Source organism: Protopterus annectens, chromosome 16.part0, assembly GCF_019279795.1.
Source record: "Protopterus annectens isolate FY-2018-M chromosome 16.part0, PAN1.0, whole genome shotgun sequence".
Classification (NCBI taxonomy): Eukaryota; Metazoa; Chordata; order Ceratodontiformes; family Protopteridae; genus Protopterus; species Protopterus annectens.
This window is the reverse complement of record NC_056750.1, coordinates 423,338,120-423,361,043: the sequence shown is the minus strand read 5'-3', so window position 1 is coordinate 423,361,043 and position 22,924 is coordinate 423,338,120. Positions and strand designations below refer to the sequence as shown.

The window sequence follows — 22,924 nt, the reverse complement described above, 5'->3', positions numbered from 1 at the left end:
ATCACCATGGACTCCTCCCGGCTCAGGTGGGGGGAGGGCATTGGCTGGGACGGACTATTCAAGGGACGTGATCAGAGTTAGAGACCATTCTTCACATCAGTGTTCTGGAGATGAGGGCAGTGCTTCTGGCGTTGCAGGCCACTGCATACTTTTCTCCCCCAAGGACCGATTGCGATGCAGACAGACAACATGGCAGTGGTCTGGTATATCAACAAACAGGGAGGAACCAGATCTTACCCACTTTGTCGAGAGGCCATGAGATTGTAGGAATGGGTGATCTCCTCTGGCCACTTTCTTGTTGCAATACACATTCCGGGGAGTTCAAACATCATAGCGGACAAACTCAGCAGGACCATTCTGTCTCCTCACAAGTGGTCTCTGAAACAGTCAGTGGCAGACATGATCTTCCATAAATGGGGTCAACCGAGCTGTGATCTTTTTGCCTTACCTTCCAGTGCCAAGTGTAGTGACTTCTTCTCCCTCATTCCTTCCAAAGGAGAGATGCCATAGATGCTTTACTTCATGCCTGGCCCCCCAGTCTGCTGTATGGGTATCTTCCCCTTCCTCCTATGGCAAAATTTCTTCAGAAGGCTCTGAGGTCGAGGTGCCATGTGATCCTCATTGCCCCCTTCTGGTCTCATCAGGTTTGGTTTCCTCTTCTTTGGTCTCATAGTGTCAGCCCTCTATGGTTTCTGGATCGACGTCCGGATCTGATTTCTAATCCAGAGGGCAACTTTCATTTGGATCTGGACAGCCTGAAGCTCACAGCTTGGCTTCTGCAGTTCCAGTGATGGCTAGATGTTTCCAGGCTATCATTCCCCTGTGAAGCATGTATTGCTTTCCACTCATAAGTCATCCACTAAGAAGATTATTGCTAGTAAATGGAAGAGGTTTTCCATTTGGACTTCCCATAATTCGGTGGATCCCTTTACTGCATCTATTCCTTCAGTTTTAGACTTTCTGGCTTGTATTTTCAACCAAGGCACCAGTTCCTCTACAGTGAAAGTCCAGCTAGCTGCCGTATCCCATTATCATGTCAGGCTAAAGCATTCTTCTTTGGCCACTTCTAGATTGTGCAAGGCCTTTTTGAAAGGAATGTTTCTTTTATGGCCTCCCATTAAGGATCCAGTTCCCCCTTGGGACCTAACTTCTGCCGCTGGTGTCATCTCCCTTTGAGCCCTCTGTAAAGGTTGATATTCAGTTTCTGTCATGGAAAACAGCTTTACTGGTAGCCCTAACTTCATCTAAGTGGGTCTCTGAGATACATGCCCTTTGTATTCAACCCCTGTACCTCATTTTTCACAAAGACAGGGTTTTGCTTAGGCCGAATCTTTCCTTTATGCCCAAGGTTGCTTCAGAGAAGAATATTAATCAGGTTATCCATCTTCCTGTGTTCTTTCCAGAGTTTCAAAACAAAGGAGAATACCAATTATACATGCTCGACGTTCATCGTCAGCTTAGCTTCTATCTTGATAGAACCAAATCTTTCAGGAAGTCCAATCAGTTATTTGTATCCTACTCGAAGTCTAGATTGAGATTGCCTGTTTCCAAGGTAACCATTCCCAACTGGATTGCCAAATGTTTTACCTTTATTTATCAGAAGCATGGTGTTCCTCTTACTTCTGCAATGAAGGCACATTCTACCAGGGCGTACCTTCCTCCTCATACTTCTCCTCCAGGGTACCAGTGGACAAGATTTGTGCTGCAGCTACATGGGCTAGGTCTCACACCTTCATATCCCACTACAAATTGGATATTTCATCTAGGAGCATAGCTTCCTTTGGTTCCTCCATGCTCCAGAACATCCTTCCTTAGGGCCACCCAGGGCTCAAGTAGCTGGGGACTCTGTCCACAGGTTGAAGATCAAATGAAGACAACAATATCTGATAAAGAAGTTATGTACTCACCAAAACGTTCCATCTGCATTGTTGTTCTTCATTTGTCGTCAGTCTTCCCTCCCTCTTTCTCCCTTTCCATGAGTACTTGGCCTGGCAGAGGAGGCTTTTTGCTCTCTCTGTGCCTCCTCTTTTAAGGGTGGTTGTCAGTCACTCTCTTGCTTATAGGTCTAGGTCAGATACCTTTTCTTGGCAAACTCGATCTGAGGGGAAGGACAAGAGTGGGGCATTATGGGTAGGGGAGGAGCTCAGTTTCAGCACTGTAGCTTGAATATGGCTGGCTCAGCACCGATGTTGGTGCCTATACCCACAGGTTGAAGACAAATGAAGGACAACAATGCAGCTGGAACGTTATGGTGAGTACTTAACTTCTTTTTTGTGCTAGCCTGACTTGTGGCTAATCAGTAATAATGTTGGAAATGCTTACAACTAGTTCTGGGTATAATTTAACTGCATGCTTACTGAAAAATGAAATGTATCCATTCTTTTTGGCTCAACAGCAACCATTTTTTCAGTGCTAGATAAAAAGAAGTTATGTTCTTACCATAACATTATATCTCTGTTGTTGATGTTCATTCACTCATTACTGATGGGTCTCAGTTCCGTCCTCGGAACCATCTCAGCTGATATAACAAGCTTGCGCCAGCCAAAAACTCTTGAGCTAAGTCTTACCCGTAATGCCCCACTACTTATCTCCTCAGATCAAGTTTGCCTGTAAGGATAGAAAAGCGGAGGCTTTGTCTGAGCAAATACCCTATCAGGTAACCAAGACCAAATCCGAACCTCCAGGAGTCTTTTGGAGGGGGGGTAGGAGGGTGGGACTTAATGAATGAATGAAGATCAACAACACAGATGGAATGTTATGGTAAGAACATAACTTCTTTATCTGATGTTGTTAATCTTCTTTTATTCTTTACTGATGGGACAGAGTCCCTAGCTACTTTATTTCCTGGGAGGCCCCGGAAGGATAGTCCTGAGCACCACTGAGCCAAAGGATGCTCTTCCCCTGGAGACCATATCCATTTTGTAATGAGTAATAAAGGTATGAGATGTTGCCCAGGTAGCTGCTGCTCAAATGTCATCTATAGGGGCTCTAGAATGAAAGGCCACTGAAGTGGACACTGATCTGGTGGAGTGAGCCTTGACCTTAGTTGGTACAGTTATCTTGTCTTGCTGATAGACAAAGATATTACAATCTTTTAACCATTTTGATAAAGTGACTTTTGAAACTGACTTACCCAATGTTGGACCTGAAAAGGATATGAATAGCTGGTCCGATTTCCTGAATGATTTTGGTTCTGTTTAAGTAAAAACGTAATTGTCTGTGTACATCTAGCAAATGTGAATGGTATTCACCTTTGTTAGAAAAGTTTGGAAAGAAAACTGGCAAATCAATGGACGGGTTGAGATATGAATCTGAAATGACCTTGGGCAGAAAGGAGGGGTTAGTCCGAAGTGATACTCTCTCTTTGTGGAAAATGATGTATGGGCAATTTACACACAAAGCTTGCAACTCTGATATTCCCCTGGCTGAGGTGATGGCTAGCAAGAATAAGGTCTTTCAGGATAAAAACCATGTCACAGGTGGCAAAAGACTTAAATGGTTGACAAGTTAACGTTTGTAAGACTAGCGTCAAGTTCCAGGGTTCAATGGTATTTTTAAAAGGTGGTCTCAAATGCATGACTCCCTTTAGGAAGGTTTTGCAGAGACGGTGGAACATTAATGAAAAATCATTAGAGCCATTATGAAAATTGGAGATAGCTGCTAAGTGAACTGTGATAGTAGAGGCTGAGGCTCCTGATTGAAGTAAAGTTGACAAGTATTCTAAGACCTTATGGACTAGGGCTGAGAAGGGGTCTAGTCCTTGTTTTTTTGCCCAGATCACAAACCTATTCCATTTACTATGATAAAGTTTCCTGGTGGATGGTTTATGAGAGGCCAAAGTATCTTTTGCACTGGGGAAGATAGATTATTCTGCCTGGCAATTAATGGAAGTGGAAAAACCAAGCGGTCAGTTTGAAGACTTGGTAGGTCAGGATGGTCCAGCCCCTGTGGATGAGATAAGAGTCCTGGGGTTGGATCCAGAGTCCATGGGCAGTGAACCAGTTGAGACCAAAGGTAGGGGAACCAGACTTGACGGGGCCAATAGGGTGAAATGAGGATTACTTTGCTTTTCAACTGTCGCGCTTTCTTCAAGAAGTGCAGAATGAGGGGAAGGGGAGGAAAGGCATAAAGTAGACCTGGGGGCCAGTCGTGTATCAGAGCATCTCTCGGTGACACCCCTGAGGGGGGATCAGGGTGAAGTAGCTGCTGCATTTGTGGTTCAAGGGAGAGGCAAAGAGATTGCAGCAAGGCTGGCCCCAACAATGAAAAATTTGTGTCGCTACTATGGAATTGAGAGACCACTTGTGAGGCATCAGAATGTTTATGCTCAATTTATCTGCAATCACTTTGGAGTTCCCGGGAATGTGCATTGCTAAGAAAAAGCAGTTGGAATCTATCACCCATTGCCACACTCTTAGGGCTTCCTGGCATAATGGGTAGGATTTGGTTCCCCCTTGTTTGTTGATGTACCAGACTACTGACATATTGTCTGATTGGATAGCAATTGTCCCCAACGGCAGGGTCGCTTGGAATGCTTGCAATGCTAGAAGCACCGCCGGCAGTTCTAGGACATTGATAAGCAGATTTGCCTGTAAGGGGGACCAAGTGCCTTGGATGGTTCTTCCCTGAAAATGCCCCCCTCACCCTATCAGGGAGGTGTCCGTGGTTACTGTGGCTTTGGGTTGAGGGGGTGAAAAGGGTCGGCACCTTAACTCCTCTTCTGGCTTCATCTGCCAATTCAGATCTTGTTTGCATTGGTTTGTAATGCGGATTGGGTGTGTCATTATAGACCACTGAGATGCAAGGAGCCATTGAAGCAGCCTCATATGGAACCTCGCTAGTGGGACCAGTGTGATTGTTGCTGCCATGGAATCCAGAAGTTGTAAAACCAGTCGGGCTGGAACTAGGTGTTGTGAGAGTATCGCTTGGAGTTGAGATCTCAACCTTTGTAACCTGTGATGAGGTAAAGCAACTAGGCAGGATTCTGTGTCGAACATCATCGCAATGAACTCTAAGGATTGAACTGGTACCAGCTTTGACTTTTCCTTGTTTATTGAGATTCCTAGCATGCCTGCCAGTTTTAGAATATAGGATACGGCCTGAAGCAGTATACTCTTGGTTGGAGCGGTAAGGAGCCAATCTTCTAGATATGAAAACACACAGAATCCTTGTAGTCTCAAGTGAGCTGTTATTACTGTTGTGCATTTCGTAAACACCCTGAGGGCTGTGGAGATACTAAGGGCAGTACTCTAAATTGGTAGTGACTGACTCCTAGCCGGAAGTGGAGATATCTTTTGGATCGTTTGTCCATTTTTATGTTGTAATACGCATCCTGAAGATTTATGGAGCACGTCCAGTCGTCTTTTTCCAGAAATATAAAGATAGACGGAACTGTGACCGCCCAGAATTTTGTTTGTCTGATGAACTTGTTCAGAAAGCTGAGGTCCAAAATTGTCCTCCAGTTCCCTGTCTTTTTTGGCACTAAAAAGAACCTTGAGTAATATCTGGATCCTATTTGGTCTGGTGGGACTGTTTAGATGACTCTTTTTTCGAGCAGCCTTAGAACTTCTAGTGCTGATGCATCCCTCTGACTGGGTGGAATGTTGGGGATTCTCCTTAGTGGCTTGGGGTAAAGGTCGAAGGGAATATGATAACCTCTGTTCATTATCATCTGCACCCAGGAGTCTGATGCTGTCAAGTGCCAGGCTAAGTGGTACAAAGAAAAATGTCCCCCGACTGCTTCCAGAGGTAAGCAATTGGGACACTCTTCAGGAGCGCTGGTAGGGTTGTCCAGAGAAGGAATCCCTGGAGCCCTGGTTTCACAGCCCCCCCCCCCCCGCCACAGAAGGGGCATCTTCCAGATGAGTTCTTCCCTCTGCCCCGGGTGGAGGGCTCACCAGGTATGTCAAGAAAAGATCCTTGGGATTTTTTGAACCACATCTTCCCGCCTCTCTGATTCCTGGTATAGGATCTTTGAGGGGTGGAAAAGCATATGCCCATGGCAGACATGGTCTTTCCGTCCTTCTCACACCTGGCTAAAGTGTTTTTACAATTTGGGCCAAACAAAGAGGACTCATCAACAGGAGCATTGGTGAAGTAAGACTTGAAGGGGTCCGCAAAGTCACACAAGCACATCCAGGTTAGCTGCCCCCTTGTTTGCATGGGTGATCAACTGCATGGAGGAGTTAGAAATGGACTCTAGGGTGGCAAGCTGAGAGGCAACCTTGTCACGTACCTCGTCAGGCAGAACCACTGCTAAGGTTCCTGAAAGGTCTGTAATCAGGTCCCTCTGAAGATGGGTAAAATGGGTCAGGTAGCTCAATGACTGTACAGCGAAGGTCACTGAAGTGTAAGTCTGCTTTCCTAGTCTGTCTGTCATCTGGGACACCCTGTTCAGAGGATGGACAGTCGAACTGTCTTCAGCAAGTTCTTTCCTAGTGGCCACCACCACCGCCATTGAATCTACTGCCAAGCTTCTGGATCAGTGAGGCTGATCTTGTGGAGGACATAGAATTTTATCAGGTCTTTGGGGAATTGGCTCAGTGGTGTCAGGGGCCTTCCAAGCATGCTGCACAATAAGTTTGACCAGCTCATCAGCAGGTGGGGTGACCCAGGAAGTTGAGGGTTGAGCACGGAAAGCCTGCAAGAATACAGATTCCTTGGTAGAAGGGTTGATGGACTTCCAGTCATCCCTCTGTTTCAAGATCTCTAGTATGTCTCTGAATGAGACATCCTCAGGGGATGACCGTGGGGACCCTTGTCCCTCATCAAAATCTGTATCTTTGGTGATGGATTCCTCGGGGAAATCGTCATGCTTCCTCTTGCACCTTCTCTTGCAAGGCGGCTCTTCAGAGGGGGAATCTGAAAAGGACTCCAGAGAGGGGGTACACTGAAACAGGGTATCTTGCTGCTCCCGTGACTGATGTCCCAGTGGTAGTGGGCTGTGTCAGCTGCATACCAGAGGAAAAATGAATGTCAGGTTCTGAAGCCAAAGGGGCGAACTGCATGCTGCAGAAGCAAGAGCCCTCTTCATCACCTAGAAGGCAGGCCCACCTGAAGGGGGATGGGACCCCGGAACCGAGAAGGACAACCTCAGAACCGGGGTTACACCTCGCTCCGACAAGCCCACCTCCAGTGTTGGAGCCCCAACAGGACTCGGAGCTGTCAGAACAACCGGAACCATAGATGGCGCCATAGAGAATATCAGCGCCGAACTAGGGGTCACGGTGCCAACTGGCCAGTCATGGTCTCGAGGGTGGGTCGGGTCTGACTGAACTGTGGTCCACAGGGTAGACTCCTGGAACCATGGAAGGGTGCAATGCAGGAACCGAAGGAGTTGGCACTGGGATAGGTGTCAGTACTGAGGGGTCCAAAGCCTGAGCGGTAGAAGGAGGATCATATGATGGAGTCTGTGGAGGGAATCCCTCGGCTTTGGATGGGAGGGAGTTCTTGGATGGAGTTGGAATGCTTCTGGCTGCTAGGATCTGATCAACAAACCTCACTACACTGAGCTCCAAAAGACTCCTGGTTGAACAGGTGGATAACCCCAAAGGGGTTGAAGGAGGATCATATGATGGAGTCTGTGGAGGGAATCCCTCGGCTCTGGATGGGAGGGAGTTCTTGGATGGAGTTGGAATGCTTCTGGCTGTTAGGATCTGATCAACAAACCTCACTCCACTGAGCTCCAAAAGACTCCTGGTTGAACAGGTAGATAACCCCTAAGGGGACTCTGGTCTTTCAAGAAAGGGGCTGAGTTAGTTGTTGTCCAAAAAAGGGGTCGATGGACGGGGAGCATCTAGTCCTGGCTAAAACTTCACCTTTCAGCACCGAGGTTGAAGGACTCGAATAATATGATGGGGACTGGGAGACCAGATTAGAGGGAGACACTATTGTTGGTGCCAAAAGGGTGTCTGGTACCGTGAAAATTATTGGTACCATAGGAGAGGTTATGGTTGTCTGTTCCATAAAATAAATTGTTGTCGGCAGCGTGGAGGAAGCTTTAGGCTCTGGTGCCAAAATTATTGGTGCTGGTAGTTTAGGGAGTTTTGTCTTCAATTCAGTAAGAGTCTTAGCAGACTTTGGATCCGTACCTCTAGGAGATGTTGGAACCAACTGGCTTCTCTTTTTAATGTCTTTCTTAGGAGGTGTTGAGACCTCCACCTCAGATAGTTCCTCCTTAAAAGGAGTTTTCAAGAGTCCTTTCAAGATTAATTTATTCTTATGCTCTGCTAAAGTGTGAGAGCTGAATCCTTCACATATCTCACAAGGAGGTTGGACTGGATTTGGGGAACTCTGAGACAACAGACACAAGAAAGATGCCCATCGGAGTTGGGTATCTTTCTACCACATTTATCACATTGCTTAAAACTGGTTGTCCCCTTTTATCAGACAGTATGACTATTCCAACAAGAAAAAACAGTCACTACAAGCAACAATATGACAAAACCAACTATCCAAAGACTGTAAAAACAAGCAGCAATAGAGAACAGAGGGAGAAGACTGAAAATAGATATATTATTTTTTTATTATTTTTTGAAGCGTTAAGTAAGGATAAAAGGGAGAAAGGTGGGAATACCAACAATGGTATGACAATTACCACAGCAGTAAGGGTGGGGCCTGTACCAACAATGTATAAAGAATACTAAAATGGTAAGAAAAGGAAAGGAAAAACCACTCTAAATGATACGAAGGGTAAGCAAAGTTATCAAAGTAAAGAAAAACTATCTAAGAAAGGTTAGAGTATTTGAATTTGAGAAATAGAAAAAAAATTGAACTACTTAGCTGAGAGCTGGCTTGACACATCTTGTATACTATGTGGAAAACTAGATCTGAGGAGATGAGGAGAGGGGCACTATGGGTAAGACTTAGCTCGAGAGTTTTTGGTTGGCGCGAGCTTGTTAAATCGGCCGAGTCAGTTCAGAGGACGGAACCGAAACCCATCACTAAAGAATGAATGAAGATTAACAACATCAGATGAAATGTTTGAACAGCCAGCGGGAGCCACTGCCTTCCCAACATCTGTCACATGAAATTTCTTGAGAGGGACTTTCTTCTATAACTGTAGGAGTTCCTACAAAAAAAAAGTGTAGCTCTAGAATGACTCTTTGTGCACCAGGAGTAAACTGAAGTCTAACAAACCAGATTTTCCAGGGATTACAACAGTCCATATATTTACTTTTATAGGTTCATAGGTAGGTACTAGGCTATCGGCCCAAGGGCCTAAGTAAGCCTAGCCAACAAGGTTCCCTGGCTTACGCCACCCAGGAAAGTTATTTTCCTGTGCCCCTGTCGAGTAGAGCCACAGAAGTGATCCCTGGGGTGTATTTCCTATTTCCCATCCACTCATCAAGATTTTTCTTGATGAGTGCTAATGAGGAACTTTGCTTGACATAGATGGGTAGCTTGTTCCAGAGTATGGGAAGTCTCTGGGACAGGAATCTATCCCTCCAGCATGTCCTGTTTATTGTGGTGACAAGGTTTAGGTCCCTAGAGCATGTAGCTCAGAGGGATTGGGATTTCTTTAGGTGTAGCATGTCCAACAGCTCCGGATTTGACATAGCTTTATATGTTAGGCAGAGATCACCTCAGAGTAAGCAGTACGCTACGGAGTAAAGCTGGATTTTTTTTTTGAGACGGCCAGTGTAGGGCATCTGTTTGAGGCCAGTAATCCTCTTTTTGAGGTACTACTGTGGCCTTTCCAGCTGCTGCAGATGTCTTCTGAGGTACATTCCAAAAGGGGCGTTGTACTCTATAATGGGTCTAATGAGTGTCAAGTAGAGAGGAACAATGACCTCTTTTTTCCTGGATGAGAACCCTTTTGTGATGAGGTGTGCCACGTAGAAGGATTTCCTGATTATTGTGGCGATGTGATTATCAAAGGAGAGACTACTGTCCACCTGGGTCCCAAGGTCTGTTATCACACATTTGGAGTTAAGTAGACTGCCGGCTATGTGGTAGTTCATGGGTACAGAGTTTTTAGCAAAGGGGATGACAGTGCACTTTTTGGCATTGAGCTTGAGGCCATGGCTCTGACACCAGGCATTTGTCTCAGTGAGGCCCTTCTGTAGGATGTCCACATCATTTGGGGACTCAACTATGGCTCCTAGTTTGCAGTCGTCTGCGAACTTCGTTAGCCAAAGGCCTTCTGTGTTACCCTGTACTTGGTGAGTACCTTGAATAGGTGGACTTTACAAAATACCTTAGAAGATCCTTTATTAATATAGGTAAGCAGTGTTTACTGTTCCAGTCTGTGAGCTGCAACCATTACTAACAGTTTATGTGTTTGTTTCTGTAGAGTAATACTAATTTTACGTTTTGCATTTTTACTAGTTGATATGAAGTGGAACAAAGTAAATATGACAGGAGATGTCCCATCAGGCCGTGCCGCTCACTCAGGAGTTGCATTTGAAAGTCTTATCTATATCTTTGGTGGCATGAATACTGCAGGAGCATTAAATACAATGCATAAATATTGTACTGGTAAGAAGATTTATAACTATACTTGCATCTGCATATACCCAAGGCAGAAGTTAGGTTTCTCATCTTTTTTCACAATATACTGATCAATGTTTTTATCAAATGTTTTCAGCCATGCTACAGTTAGATCAGCGTATAAGCCTAGGTGTATAAACTGTTTAAATAACATCCAGGTAGTGGTAAGGTAATCACAGTGTTGGTCTAGGATAGCTTCTAAGCAATGGCATATTTATTTCCTAAAATTTGGAAATACCTCTGACAGTTCTGAAAGAAGAGCACCCCCTTAATAGTTGACAGCTTATCTGATGTACCATGAGGTACTGAGTAGCCTATGTCAGAATAAGAGTCACTGACTGTCGGAGGTCTTTCACAAAAGCAGTGGTTTGGACTGAAGATTTTTTTTTGCTTAGTTATCGAAAGCTGCTTTTTTAATGCAAATTGTTGTTAAACCATTTTCATCTCTCTCTCTGTTTATGTATCACAGTGCTGTGAGAATTCAATAGTGGGAGAACTGCACTCCCAAAAATGCAGTGATCTTAAGGTTGATTATATAAGTTAGGAAAGGTATAGTGGGTATGGTTCTCAAAATGGGTGGTATAGAATGTGCCCCTGACAGAAACCTCCGTGTTGTATTTTGTTGCAAAACTTTTGTTAAGAAGTTTGCTTTTGTTGGGTTACTTTAATTGAAGTGGAAATCAGTACATTTTTCCCTGAGGAAATGATGCTTCCTGGTTAGGTGCTGGAACACTGAATTTGATCTCTCCAGACTAGCAACTATACAGTAGCACTCTTTAGTCATGATTCCTCCAAGCCTTGTTGAATATGTTAGCTTCCAAATCTGGATGGAGAGCAGGAAATTTATCCTTGGTTTGGCACATAAGTCGCTAATGGACACATGCAGCCAGTAAATGGTTCATCTCCCATGCCCCTGCTTTTAAAATGTTTCACTTCCCAAAACACTGTTTACACATCAAGGATACCAGCATTTGTCAGAGACTGGAGATGCATGGCTAGGCTTAAAAAGGGCTTTTTGGTCATTAGCCCAGTAAAGATCTATGAACCTATGACCATTAACAAGAAACAGAATGCTTTAGAATGTACTAGAAATTACTTCCTGTCTCCTGTTCTGTCTTTTTCTAATTCATTAAGTAATGCTATTACAGTTTTGTCACAAGACTGCAGCTTGTTTCAGTCTTGTGACAAAACTGTGATAGCATTACTGAATGAATTAGAAAAGACAGAAGGGAAGACATAAAGTAATTTCTAGTAAATTATAAATCATTCTGTTTCTTGTTAGTGGTCATACTGTATGTAAGGCACAGCAGTGGAGTGTTCATAGCCCAGCCCTTTAGAGTGTTTTTGTGCTGGCTTGCATGCTTGTGCAAGCAGGACACACTAGATGTTGTTCTATATCACTATTACAGTATTTTTCACCTAAGGGATCTCCTGTCAAGGATATCCCACTGTCTGACCAGTATGTCAAAGTCCTCAGGTCTTATGGGTGTCATGCATCACAACTATGCTCCCTGTGCAAGACGTAGGGCACAAAGGCGATGTATAGACGCAAACACTCAGAACATGTTTGCCACCAGTCCAAATGCCATTATCATCCATCAGTCTGAACACCACCAGTCCAAATGCCATTATCATCCATCAGTCTGAATGCCCTTCTGCTGTGCTGGTTACCAAGCCATTTTTCCAGATAATTGCCTCATTGGGGTTTCTTCTCTTCCTTTTTATTCTTGTTAGGTATTGTGTTCATGTCATCCAGAAAGGGAAAATGTCAGTGTGGGAGGGAGATTCACCATAAAGACCACCACAGCCAGTATTTCTTTTTTTTATGGTTAGGTGCTTCCCACAATCATACTCAGTCTTCTGTCTGTCAGGCGTATGTGCCTAAGATCCTGTTTGTCCATGTACTTTGAGAAACAGCATCTTAAGCTGTTGGCTTAGGGTGCTGTGGAGAAATTCTCCTGTCCTGAGGGCCAAAAGTTTGCCAAGAAGAAGGCCAAAAAAGTCAAACCCAATCTGGCTGCTGTCAGTTCTCCCCTGGATGTCACTGTAGAGGCTGGTGAAAGTCCAAAAGACCATCCAGTGTTTGCTTCAGATTCTTCTACTGCAAATACATTGGAGGCTGGCATGGATCCATATTCTCGCACGTCCTCGGATGCTTTTCAAATACCTGTGCCTAAAGTTGAGGGGAAACCTTGGCTGATAATATCCAAGGGACTGAGGGGGATTCCTCAGATTTTAGTGAGGGAAGAAATTAATTCCACTTGTTATAGAGTCTCCTTAGGGGTTTGACCCTCTGAGGGTATTTTGAGCAGACATCCTGCAGAAAAAGAAACAGAAGACAAAGCATATTTCCTCTGCCATGAAGGATCCCCAGTGTTTATGTAATCAGGGTTTATTTAATTCTTTAATGGCCTTGAAACCACCTCAAGAGGCCACTGTTCCTCCTTTCACCCTTGGTCTTCCACTCCTGTCAATAGGACTAGAGAATATAACTCCTCAGATGAGGGTGTGGACTCTGCGAAAGAATCCTTAGGTTATTCTTCATAAAACCTTCCCCCCTTGGACTACAGTTCAGAAGAGGAGGATTCCTTAAGTCTAGACTCCCTTTTGGAAGAGCTCTTCTTTGGGGATACCATTGCTCTTATGATGGACTGCTTTAAGTGGAATTGTTCCTAGGTCTCTGATATTCAAAAAAGGTACTATGAAGTCCTACAGATGGAGTCTCCCAAACCATCTGTTGTTCCTCCTGTTCTGGCTGCCCTTTTGGATATCTTTTCTGTCGCTTCTGTAGTCCCCTGCACTAAAAAAAGCTGGATAGGTTCTACAAGGTCCCTGAGGAGTGCAGATTTCTGAATAAATACCCTTCTGCTGACCTTTCTGTAGTCAGTCTCTTCTGACAAGTCATCCAAGTTGTTGCCCTCAACCAAGTTGTTGCCTTCTCATAGGAGTAGTAGGACCATGGGGAGGCTGGACTAGAAGGTCTATACTGCTGCCACTTTGCCCTTTAGGGCCATTAAGTACCAGACTTACTTTATTTACTTATTTATTTATTGCATTTGTTTACTGGGAAAGTCCACTGGGCCTAAAAGAGCCCATTTTCGGTGGAGGCCCGGGGAGAAAAGCTCCGACAAGAACATAGATGCAGAAAAAAAATTAAATATTAATTGGTACAGAAGTAGAAACAGTGTTGCACATAGTGTTTACAGTAATATATACATAAGCCAGGAATTTAGTTCATTTGATTACAGTAACATACAGAATATATACATAAAATCAGGAATTTAGTTGGTTGCCAGATGAATTCAGAGTGGTAAAAATGGAGATAAATTAATCAGCATTATTGTGCCAGTATCAACATGATGAAAGAAAAAAAAATTATAAATATGGAGAAAGTATCATCAGTCACTACTAGTAAAAAGCAAAGAAATTTAGTTATAGTATAAGTAGGGTTGCCAGCTTTCTTTGTGGCTAAAACCAGATTAAGGCCACACCCCTCGCATCACCCATAACTCCACCCATTCCCACCCCCTGTCCCATCCATGACCCACCCATTTTGTGACATCACCATTGCATCAGCTGATGGGAACGCCCTCTTTTTCTGTTTCGGATGCCTGCTTTCAGCCAATTTCTCCCCAGTTGCCATAAATACACACTACTGCTACACAACAGCACAGTGTTGGAATAGAGACACTCAACAGTACATGCCACACTACTGCTCCACAATGGTACAGTATTGGAATAGCAACACCACAATAGCATACAAGACTGTAGCTATAAAAGGACACATGGAGGCAGTACTGATGATTGGCACTGACACTCATGGTGATACACATTGAATGTATCATGAACAATTCAAGGGAACTAGGCCATGTGGCCATTTATGCCTTGCCAAATATCCACACTTCAACCTTACGACCTCACCTCACTTTTCCAAGGAGAAATATCTCAATCATTCTGGGGATGAATTTATAAATATTCATCTGTTTGTGTCAAAGGAAAATAGTGTACCACATTGCATGAACTGGAGTGAAAGATTCTTGCAGTGAAGGGGTTACCATTGTGTGACAAATTTGTCTCTCCGGTATCAAGAAAAAACATGCACGGAAACAACTGCACGGCTCAATAGGGAATAAAAAGCAGGAACCAGCAGAACATGACCCTATAAAATGCTTTTATTATAACATGTAAAAATTAAAGCAGAGAGTATGCACAAATCGGTTTCGGCTGGTAAACTAGACACAGCCTTCCTCAGTGTTAAACAAGCAACTGCAAAGCTGAAATTAAATACACTGCAAACAAACATGATTGGATAGATCTAAAGCTTGTCATTTAAACCTGGCGGGAATAAGCCACCTAACTTAATAATCCATTTCTTCTCTTTAGAATTTAATAGTGAATGCCAGCCTGTTTTATTCACTTGTTTGCCATGAATAATATCAATAATAGTGAAATGAAAACTAGCTGTAGAGTGTGTTTGGTGATGTTTGTATAGAGCATTGTGAATTCTGCCCTTTTTGATATTGCTAATGTGCTCCGAAATCCTTAATCTTAATGGTCTGGAAGTTTGACCAATATAAAATGTGCCACATGTACATGTGGCTAGATATACTATCCAATCGGAGCTACAATTAGCAAAAAATTTTATATCATATACAGTGGCAGAATTTCTACTGGTAAATTCTTTTGTTTTGGAAACTTTATTACAATGAGTGCAATGTCCGCAGGGATAACAACCAACAGGTATACTGCCAGTAATAGTAGTTTGTATTGGTTCTGGGTGACTGTTAGCATACGCATGTTTATAATGGTTAAATTGACTGCCCAGATTTCTGCCTTTCCTAAAAGAGAAAAGGCACCGTTCAGGAACAATATTAGACAATTCGTTGTCATACAATAATTGTCTTTCTGCCTCTCCCTATCTCTTCCAAATCGGCTCTAGATCACCTCAGATTCTTGGGTTCTGAACACTATCCATCAAGGATATTTCACAGTTTGGAAGTCCCTTCCTACCTTTTTAGGCATTCCTCCACCTCCTCAGGAAAAGCTTTCTCTTTTCCCTGAGGCTGTTCAATCTCATTTTGATCAGGGCACCATTCAGACCATGCCTCCTACCTAGGTGGAGAAGGGATTTTACTCCAGAATGTTTTTGGTCCCATGAAAGTAGGGTACATGGAGACCAATTTTGGATCTTTCCCTGCTCAACACTTTTGTCAAGATTCCTTCTTTTCAGATGTTATCCCTTTAGACATTGGTTCCCCTTCTACTTCCTCAGGCCTTTCTGCTGCATACCTTCACACCTCGTCCATCCTCTTTTCAGGAAATTTTTGTGTTTCTTTGTCTCTTCCTTGCATTTTCAGTTGTTTGCTTTACCCTTTGGCCTCTGTACTGCCCCAGAGGTATTCACCAAATGCCTTGCTCCTGTCATCGCTTTTTGTAGGCTTCGAGGTATTCAGATGTTTCCCTATCTAGACAATCTGCTTATTCATGCCGCTTCCCCCAGCTGTCTGCTACAGAATCTGTACTTTACTGCTTGCCTGGTACACAGACTGGGAATCACTATAAACCTTCAGAAATCAGTTCTGAAACATTCCCGGGAACATGGTTTCCTTGGTTGCAGGCTTCAGGCGGTTCCTATACTGGCATATCTTTCTGTCCCCAAGGCTGTGTCTTTGCTAGCGATTTTCTCATCCCTGCCCCATCTGTCATCCATCATGGTCAGGGAATTTTTCAGGGTCATGGTATTTATGACTTCCGTCATTACCATGCTCCCTCTCACTAGGCTCCATATGAGGAAACATTGGTACCTCAAATTGGTGTGGCTTCAGCATTGCCACCCCTTGGAGTTCCCAATTCCTTTTCTTCCTTGTCTCAAGCTTCAGTGGTGGATTTTTCATCTGTCTCTCTCTCTCTCTCTCTCTCTCTCTCTCTCTCTCTCCAGCAAGGGCTTTTTTTTCAAGCTCCAGTTCCCACTCAGAGCTTTTTACTGATGCCTCAGACAGGGGGCCTCTTGTGGCCCCCTAAACATCCAGGGTCTCTGGCCTCCTCATCAAAAGTCAGGCCATATCAACATAAAAGAGATGAGGGCTTTTCTTCTAGCTCTGCAAGCTTTTCATTTCCTCTTTCATCCCAGGCCTCTCAAAGTTTTTCACAGACAATACCACAGTGATGGTGTATGCCAACAAACAGGGGGCACAAGGTCCTATCTTCTTTGCAGACTAGCTTTTCAGGTCTGGGACCTAGCTATCCATTATCAAGTAACTCTTCAGACAATTTACATTCACTTAGAGCACAATCTCATGGCAGATTCTTTGAGCAGGTCCAGAACACAAGCTCATGAATGGATGCTTTACAGGGATGTGTTCCTGTATATCGTCCATCGGTGTGGTATTCCTCAGGTAAATCTTTTCACCTCCACTCTCAACAGACAACTTCCTGCATTGTTCTGAGTCCTTTGACTTGGAAAGTGGGCAAACTGTACTTTTCTTGGAAGAGAATGTTTCTGTGTGCCCCCCTTGGCATAAGGTCTGCAGAAGATCAGGCAGAACTCTCCCAAAATCTTGCTGGTGACACCCTTTTGGCCTGGACAGCACTGGTTCCCCTTTCTTTCGCATTTGGCCAGGGGCGGTCACCACAAGGTATCTCATGGGTGAATCTTCTCGCACAAGACAAGGAGTCTCTTATCCATCCTCACCTGGCTGCTCTTCAAAGGATATTGTGGATAATAGGGTTCTGATCTCTTTTAGGTAACTGTTTTCTGAGGATGTGCTTCAGGCTCTACAGGAGCCCAGGAAACCCACTACCAGAAAACCATATATATGTCCAAATGGAAACGATTTTCTGTCTTGTATCACTCACCATCAGGATCCCCTATCAGAAGAGGCTTCTTCTCTCTTATCTGTATGATCTGCTGTATGCTGGGGTGGCAGATTCTTCAGTTAAAGCTCATCTGTCAGCAGTTTCTGCTTATCTGCCCTTGAATCCTCTTTTGACCTGTAGGATTGAGGTCAAGCAATTTCTTAAAGGCATCCTTCATATCGGGCCTCCCAAGAAGCGTATTCCACCTTCTTGGGACCTCAATTTTGTACCTGAAAATTTGACGCAGACTAGTTTTGAGCCTGCTTTTTTAGCTTCCTTACAACATTGTACTTGAAAAAAACTGTTCTTCTTTTGGCTCTTATTTCTGCCAAGAGAGTGTCTGAACTTTAGGCTTTCATGACTTTTCCTCCTTTTTTAGTTTTTTATAGAGACAGGGTGTCTCTTTATATGATTCCTTCTTTCAGGCCCAGTGTGGTCAGTGAGTTGTCCCTTAATGAGTCTATTCATCATTCCTTCCTTTTTTCCTTCTCTGCAGTCTGCCATTGAGAAGGTTCTTTGCAGTTTGGATTTGCAGAGACAGCTCAGATATTATTTAGACAAAACTAAAGTTATTCACAAATCCGAGCAGCTTTTTTATTCTTTTCATCCTGGGACTTTGGGTTTGGCTGTTTGTAAGTAGTCGTCTCCTTCTGGGTTTCTAATGCTTTTTCTTTCTGCTATTCTTTCTTTCCTCATCTGTAAAGGGATTTTCTGCTAGGGTAGTTGTCTCCTCTGGTACATTTTTTTCAAGGGTCTGAATACCATTTCTATTGTTGAGGCTGATACTTGGTTTTCTATTCATACATTCACTAAATATTACAAGTTGGATGTCATTTCCAAGGCCAGGGCAAGATTTTCCAAGGCTATTTTGCATGGATTTGTGGTGGGTTCCTCTGTGCCTTTCTCTTCCCAGACTTCCTCTTGATCTATTGTACTCTTTCTTAGGTGAATAATACTGCAACCGTGATATGAAAGGACTGAGAACATTTGTGTAAAATCTTACTATAGCAGTAGATGTCCTTTTCTTCACTGTTGCAGTATTTGCCGCCTCCCTCCTTCCCCCTCTGTCCTGACTCTTGCCCTGTGTTCTGTTTCCCTCCTGGCTGAGGGGCCCTTCTTCCTTTTTCAATTATTTGTTTTCCCTTCTGGATGCACATGTTCCACCTTGTCCCTGAGGGTATTCTGTTCCTCGTGGGGCTTTTTCAGTTCTGAGTGTTTACGTCTGTATGTCACCTTTATGTCTCTTGCACGGGCAGCATACCTGTGATGTACGGTGCCTGTAAGAGCTGAAGGTTTTGGTGTACTGGTCGGACTTTGGGCTGTTCTTGGCAGGAGATCCCTTTGGTGAAGAGTACTGCAACAGTAAAGAGAATTACATCTACTTTTATGGTAAGATTTTACACAACCGTACTTTCAGCAGGACAAGTATGCATATTAATTAGACGTGTATATGTTCTGTTGAGATGATGGTGGTAGCGAAGGCTTTGAAGTGTATGGTAGAACAAAGGCACAGCAGATAATAGTGTTACTGTAGCAGTGCAGCAGCAATTAGCATACTTGGTTTATTGCTCACTCAGTGCGGTCAGCAGTAACACTGTCATGCTAATTAAAATGGCATTGCTTTAGGAGATACGTCAAAACCTTTCCCATCATCCCATCCCTTTTTTTCTTCAAAATGTAAACATTCATTTGGAATTCATGAAGCATATGCTTCCTGCAATGGCTTTTTGTTTGTAGTTTACATTGGACACCAGTTATCACTTTTTCTATTAATCTTATTGTTTTAATAATTTGAGAAATATCTTACTATAACGTATTATAAGGACCTGTTACATGTAAAAGCCAATCAAGATATAGTCTTGCTATGCATTGTTATTTTCCAGCATGTGTGTACTAAATTCCTTGGCATGCACTAGAGTGAGAATTATAGTCATTGAATTGTGCCTTTCCTTGCAACTTTATTTTATAGTCTTCTGATAGTTGCTAAAATATGATTCATTCTACAGTATTAGTATTCTGTATGAATAATCACAGTACATAAAAGTGTACCTGATACTGTGGCTTGCTTCTGGACTGCTTTGTTTTTTTTTCACAGATTTTGAGTGAAGACGTTGAGAACTATGCTTAGTTGATAAAATGGTTATATCACATCCAGTGCCATACTGAAGACATTTAGCTAGAGCAAGTTGTTACTAATGTTTCCCTCTTTTTCCTGGTTTTTTGAAGACAGTCTGACATTTCAGGCTTCAGCATCAAGTCTGCAGCGTATTTTTGATTAAGTAGGTTAGACATCCAATGTGTTTACATAAAAATGGAAAACCGATAAGGATCTACTTTCTTTTTATTTCATTCTGTTTTGCATAGAATGCAAGTCATTTTGATTACTCTTTTCAGGAATGAGTGCTCCTAGCATGAATGAAAGTCTGCCACTTGCTGGTGAATCTGAAAAGAGGGCTTTTGTCTTGTTGCCATTGAATTGCCCATTGCAGCTGACTTTCAATATTTTGCAGAAGGCAGCTATGATTCCCCATATCAAAAGCTATGCAAGTGCATTGCCATCAAACAGCTATTGTTTTTGGGGGGGATAATTTTTATTCATTTAATGTTATTGCGCTACTCAGTGTTCTAAAAAAAAGCATACTGTTGTCTTTTGACAGAGTATGCCCATTCATTACTATGGTAGGAGTGGGGCTGTTAGCACAGCATGAGGTGATGTATGTGTATGTGTGTGTATACAACTGCATTGTGTGGGTTGGTAGGAGAGCACTAATATGGTTACTTGTAATTGCTCAGTGTTCTATTCAGATATATGTGGCCTGATTCCAAAAGATTCGCTCTCAGTGTAAGTGACTACTTACACTGAGAGCAGGTCTTTTACAATCTGGACCCCTGTGTAAGCTGTTTAGATATAGGCATTACATCAGTGTAAGTCACACACACTGAAAACAAGTCTTGTTGAATCAGAGCCTACTTACACTGACAGCAACTCTTTTGGAATCTGGTCCATGATATTGAGCCACTAATAACATGTTGCTCCATCTAGCTTTATCAAGTCTTGAATCATATCATATCACTGTCATACTGTTGGATAATGCATTATTTTGAGAACTGTGCAGATCTGAATATAATCCAGAGATTATACGTTCCTGAAAACTTCAAACCAAACACTGGAACACTAGAGAAAAACAGCCAAGATATTTGAGCGTAAAAACTTTTACTTAACGCTTTCGTCAAAAGACTTCTTCAGAATACATCCATTCAAACTTTTCACAAGTTTAAATACAAATATATCATGCCCTCCCATGCTTAATTATGTATTAATAAAACAATTAGACTAATTGCAGAACAATAATCTACTCCACTATGCTTACTAATTTAAAGTAATATAATACTGCAACTGAAACAATACTTAATAATATTATTGAACAGATTATGTGTGCTCTCAAACATAAACTAAATACATTAAATACAATAATAAAATATACATACTGTTTAAATTAGAAATAAAGTATGTAAACTCCAATACTTTACTACATATAAAATTAGATGTTAATTGCCTTCTGTTAAAAAACATTTGATATTGATAAATTCATTTAGTCCAGGGGACCTATCTGCATCTAATCTAAGCTGCCACCATGATTCTTTTCTTTCAACTTTATTTTTGATATTACCACCTCTAAGGTCTTTGTCAAATTGTTCTAAGACACTAAACATAATTTTTTTATATGAACTACAGATGGTTGAGTGTTTGAACAAAGCATTATTATCATCTTTATTTCTAATAGCATAATAGTGTTCCCTTATTCCTGTACAAAGATTCCTAGTGGTCATACTTACATAAAATGCAGTGCACTCTGAGCAGGATGCAGTGTAAACTATGTTAGATGAATTACAATTAAATCTGCCTTTTACACTAATAGTTCTGTCCAAGTGAAGCTAATTAATAAAAGGGCCTTCCTGAATGTACCTACACATATTACAACCAAAACATTTGAACATACCATTACTTTTATTTGATATAGGTGCAGTTATCAAATTGTTGTTTTTTTCTAACATGTTCTTAATAGTATTAGATTTTTTTGAAACAAAACTAGGTGCATTGCCTAAGGTACTAACTAAGTCATTGTTACTAAGAATGACCTTCCAGTTGTTTCTAATCACTTTTTTAATATGATTACTATCAATAGACATGTCAATTGTACATCTAGGGATAGATGATGTCATATTTGAAATAGTATTACTTTCTTGTTGAACTGCAAGATTTGCCCCCGTAAGCCGATTGCCAAAATAGGTGAAAATACAGTTTTCCTTTTATTAATAATATCAGCACTGATTTCCTGCAACAGTGCCTCGGGATAGCCTCTTTCACAAAATAAATTAGTGATAAAATCAATTTTTCCAAAAATATTTTGACATTTGCTGTCATCCAAGACGCTCTTATGTATTGACCTTTAGGAACATTTTTCTTAATGTGCATGGGGTGATTCCTGAAAACTTAATTGTCTTGACAATGAAAGTTAAGTATCAGTACTGTGACTCTTCCTGATTGTGCACATCAGAGGTAACATCATGACTCTTCATTTTCTGAGAAGGCAGTAACAATGAAAACGCTTGAAACTCTGTTGCATTCTGCATGGTATAGTTCTTAACATTCTTCACATTCTGTCTTTTCAGATATCTGTGATTTCCCCAATATACTTGGGTATTGAGAATTTGGCCTTGGTGGCAAATTTGGCTGTTCTGTTGTAACACATATCAAGTTTGGATTTTGTAGAATTTTGGATATTAGTGAGGAGAGGGGCACCATAAACGAGAGAGGGTAATAAAAATGTAGTTGCAAGGGTTTGTCTAGTAGAGAGGCTAGGAAAGTGTTGGTGCCTGTATAGCATATATCACTTATATGAATAAGTATGTTTTGGCATTCCTCTCCCAGGTTTCTAAAGTGGTTTGTGACCTTCCTGACTCTGAGGGGAAGCCTTCTGTCCTTTCCCTGTTGGGTTCCACTTCACAAGTTGGTCTCCATTCAGTAAAATATAGTTATGATGCAGCTGATGGCTCTTCCAGGGCTGTTGCCTTTGGTTCAGTCATAAGGTGTTATTGTTCGCCATGTATTCAGGCTTTGCCCGATGACATCAAAGCCAAAGGTCTGGATGCTCCTTTAGATAATAAAAGTCTTTTTGGAACTGCTGCTACTGACCTATTCAAGTCCTTTCATGATAAGGGCAAACCCTTGCAGGAGCTGAAACATATTTTTGTTTCTCCTATTCCTAAGTTTCAGAAGAACTATCCTTCCAAGTCTAACTTTGTTTGTAGGCAATCTCACCCTCCCCTAAGGGTAAAAAGGGTTCTAGGCATGTTACTCCTTCAAAGTCTGCTCATACAGCTTCCCCCAAAAACCTGCTTTTCAGGACAAACCTGGCTGTATTTGACAGTTGGCTTTCCCCTCCCCTTGGCAGGTCCCTTGTCTTTCTGCCTCTCCCTATCTCTTCCAAATCGGCTCTAGATCACCTCAGATTCTTGGGTTCTGAACACTATCCATCAAGGATATTTCACAGTTTGGAAGTCCCTTCCTACCTTT

At 42.4% G+C, this 22,924-nt stretch overlaps 1 protein-coding gene across 1 annotated transcript in view; it reads left to right on the top strand.

Moving 5' to 3' along the window:
- The window catches only part of RABEPK (Rab9 effector protein with kelch motifs), a 1,512,433-nt gene that overhangs the window by 1,333,873 nt on the left and 155,636 nt on the right, over window positions 1-22,924 (top strand). The window contains exon 7 of the mRNA XM_044058697.1: window positions 10,330-10,479. Coding sequence (XP_043914632.1) covers window positions 10,330-10,479 — 150 coding nt within the window. The remainder of the gene's footprint in view (window positions 1-10,329; window positions 10,480-22,924) is intronic.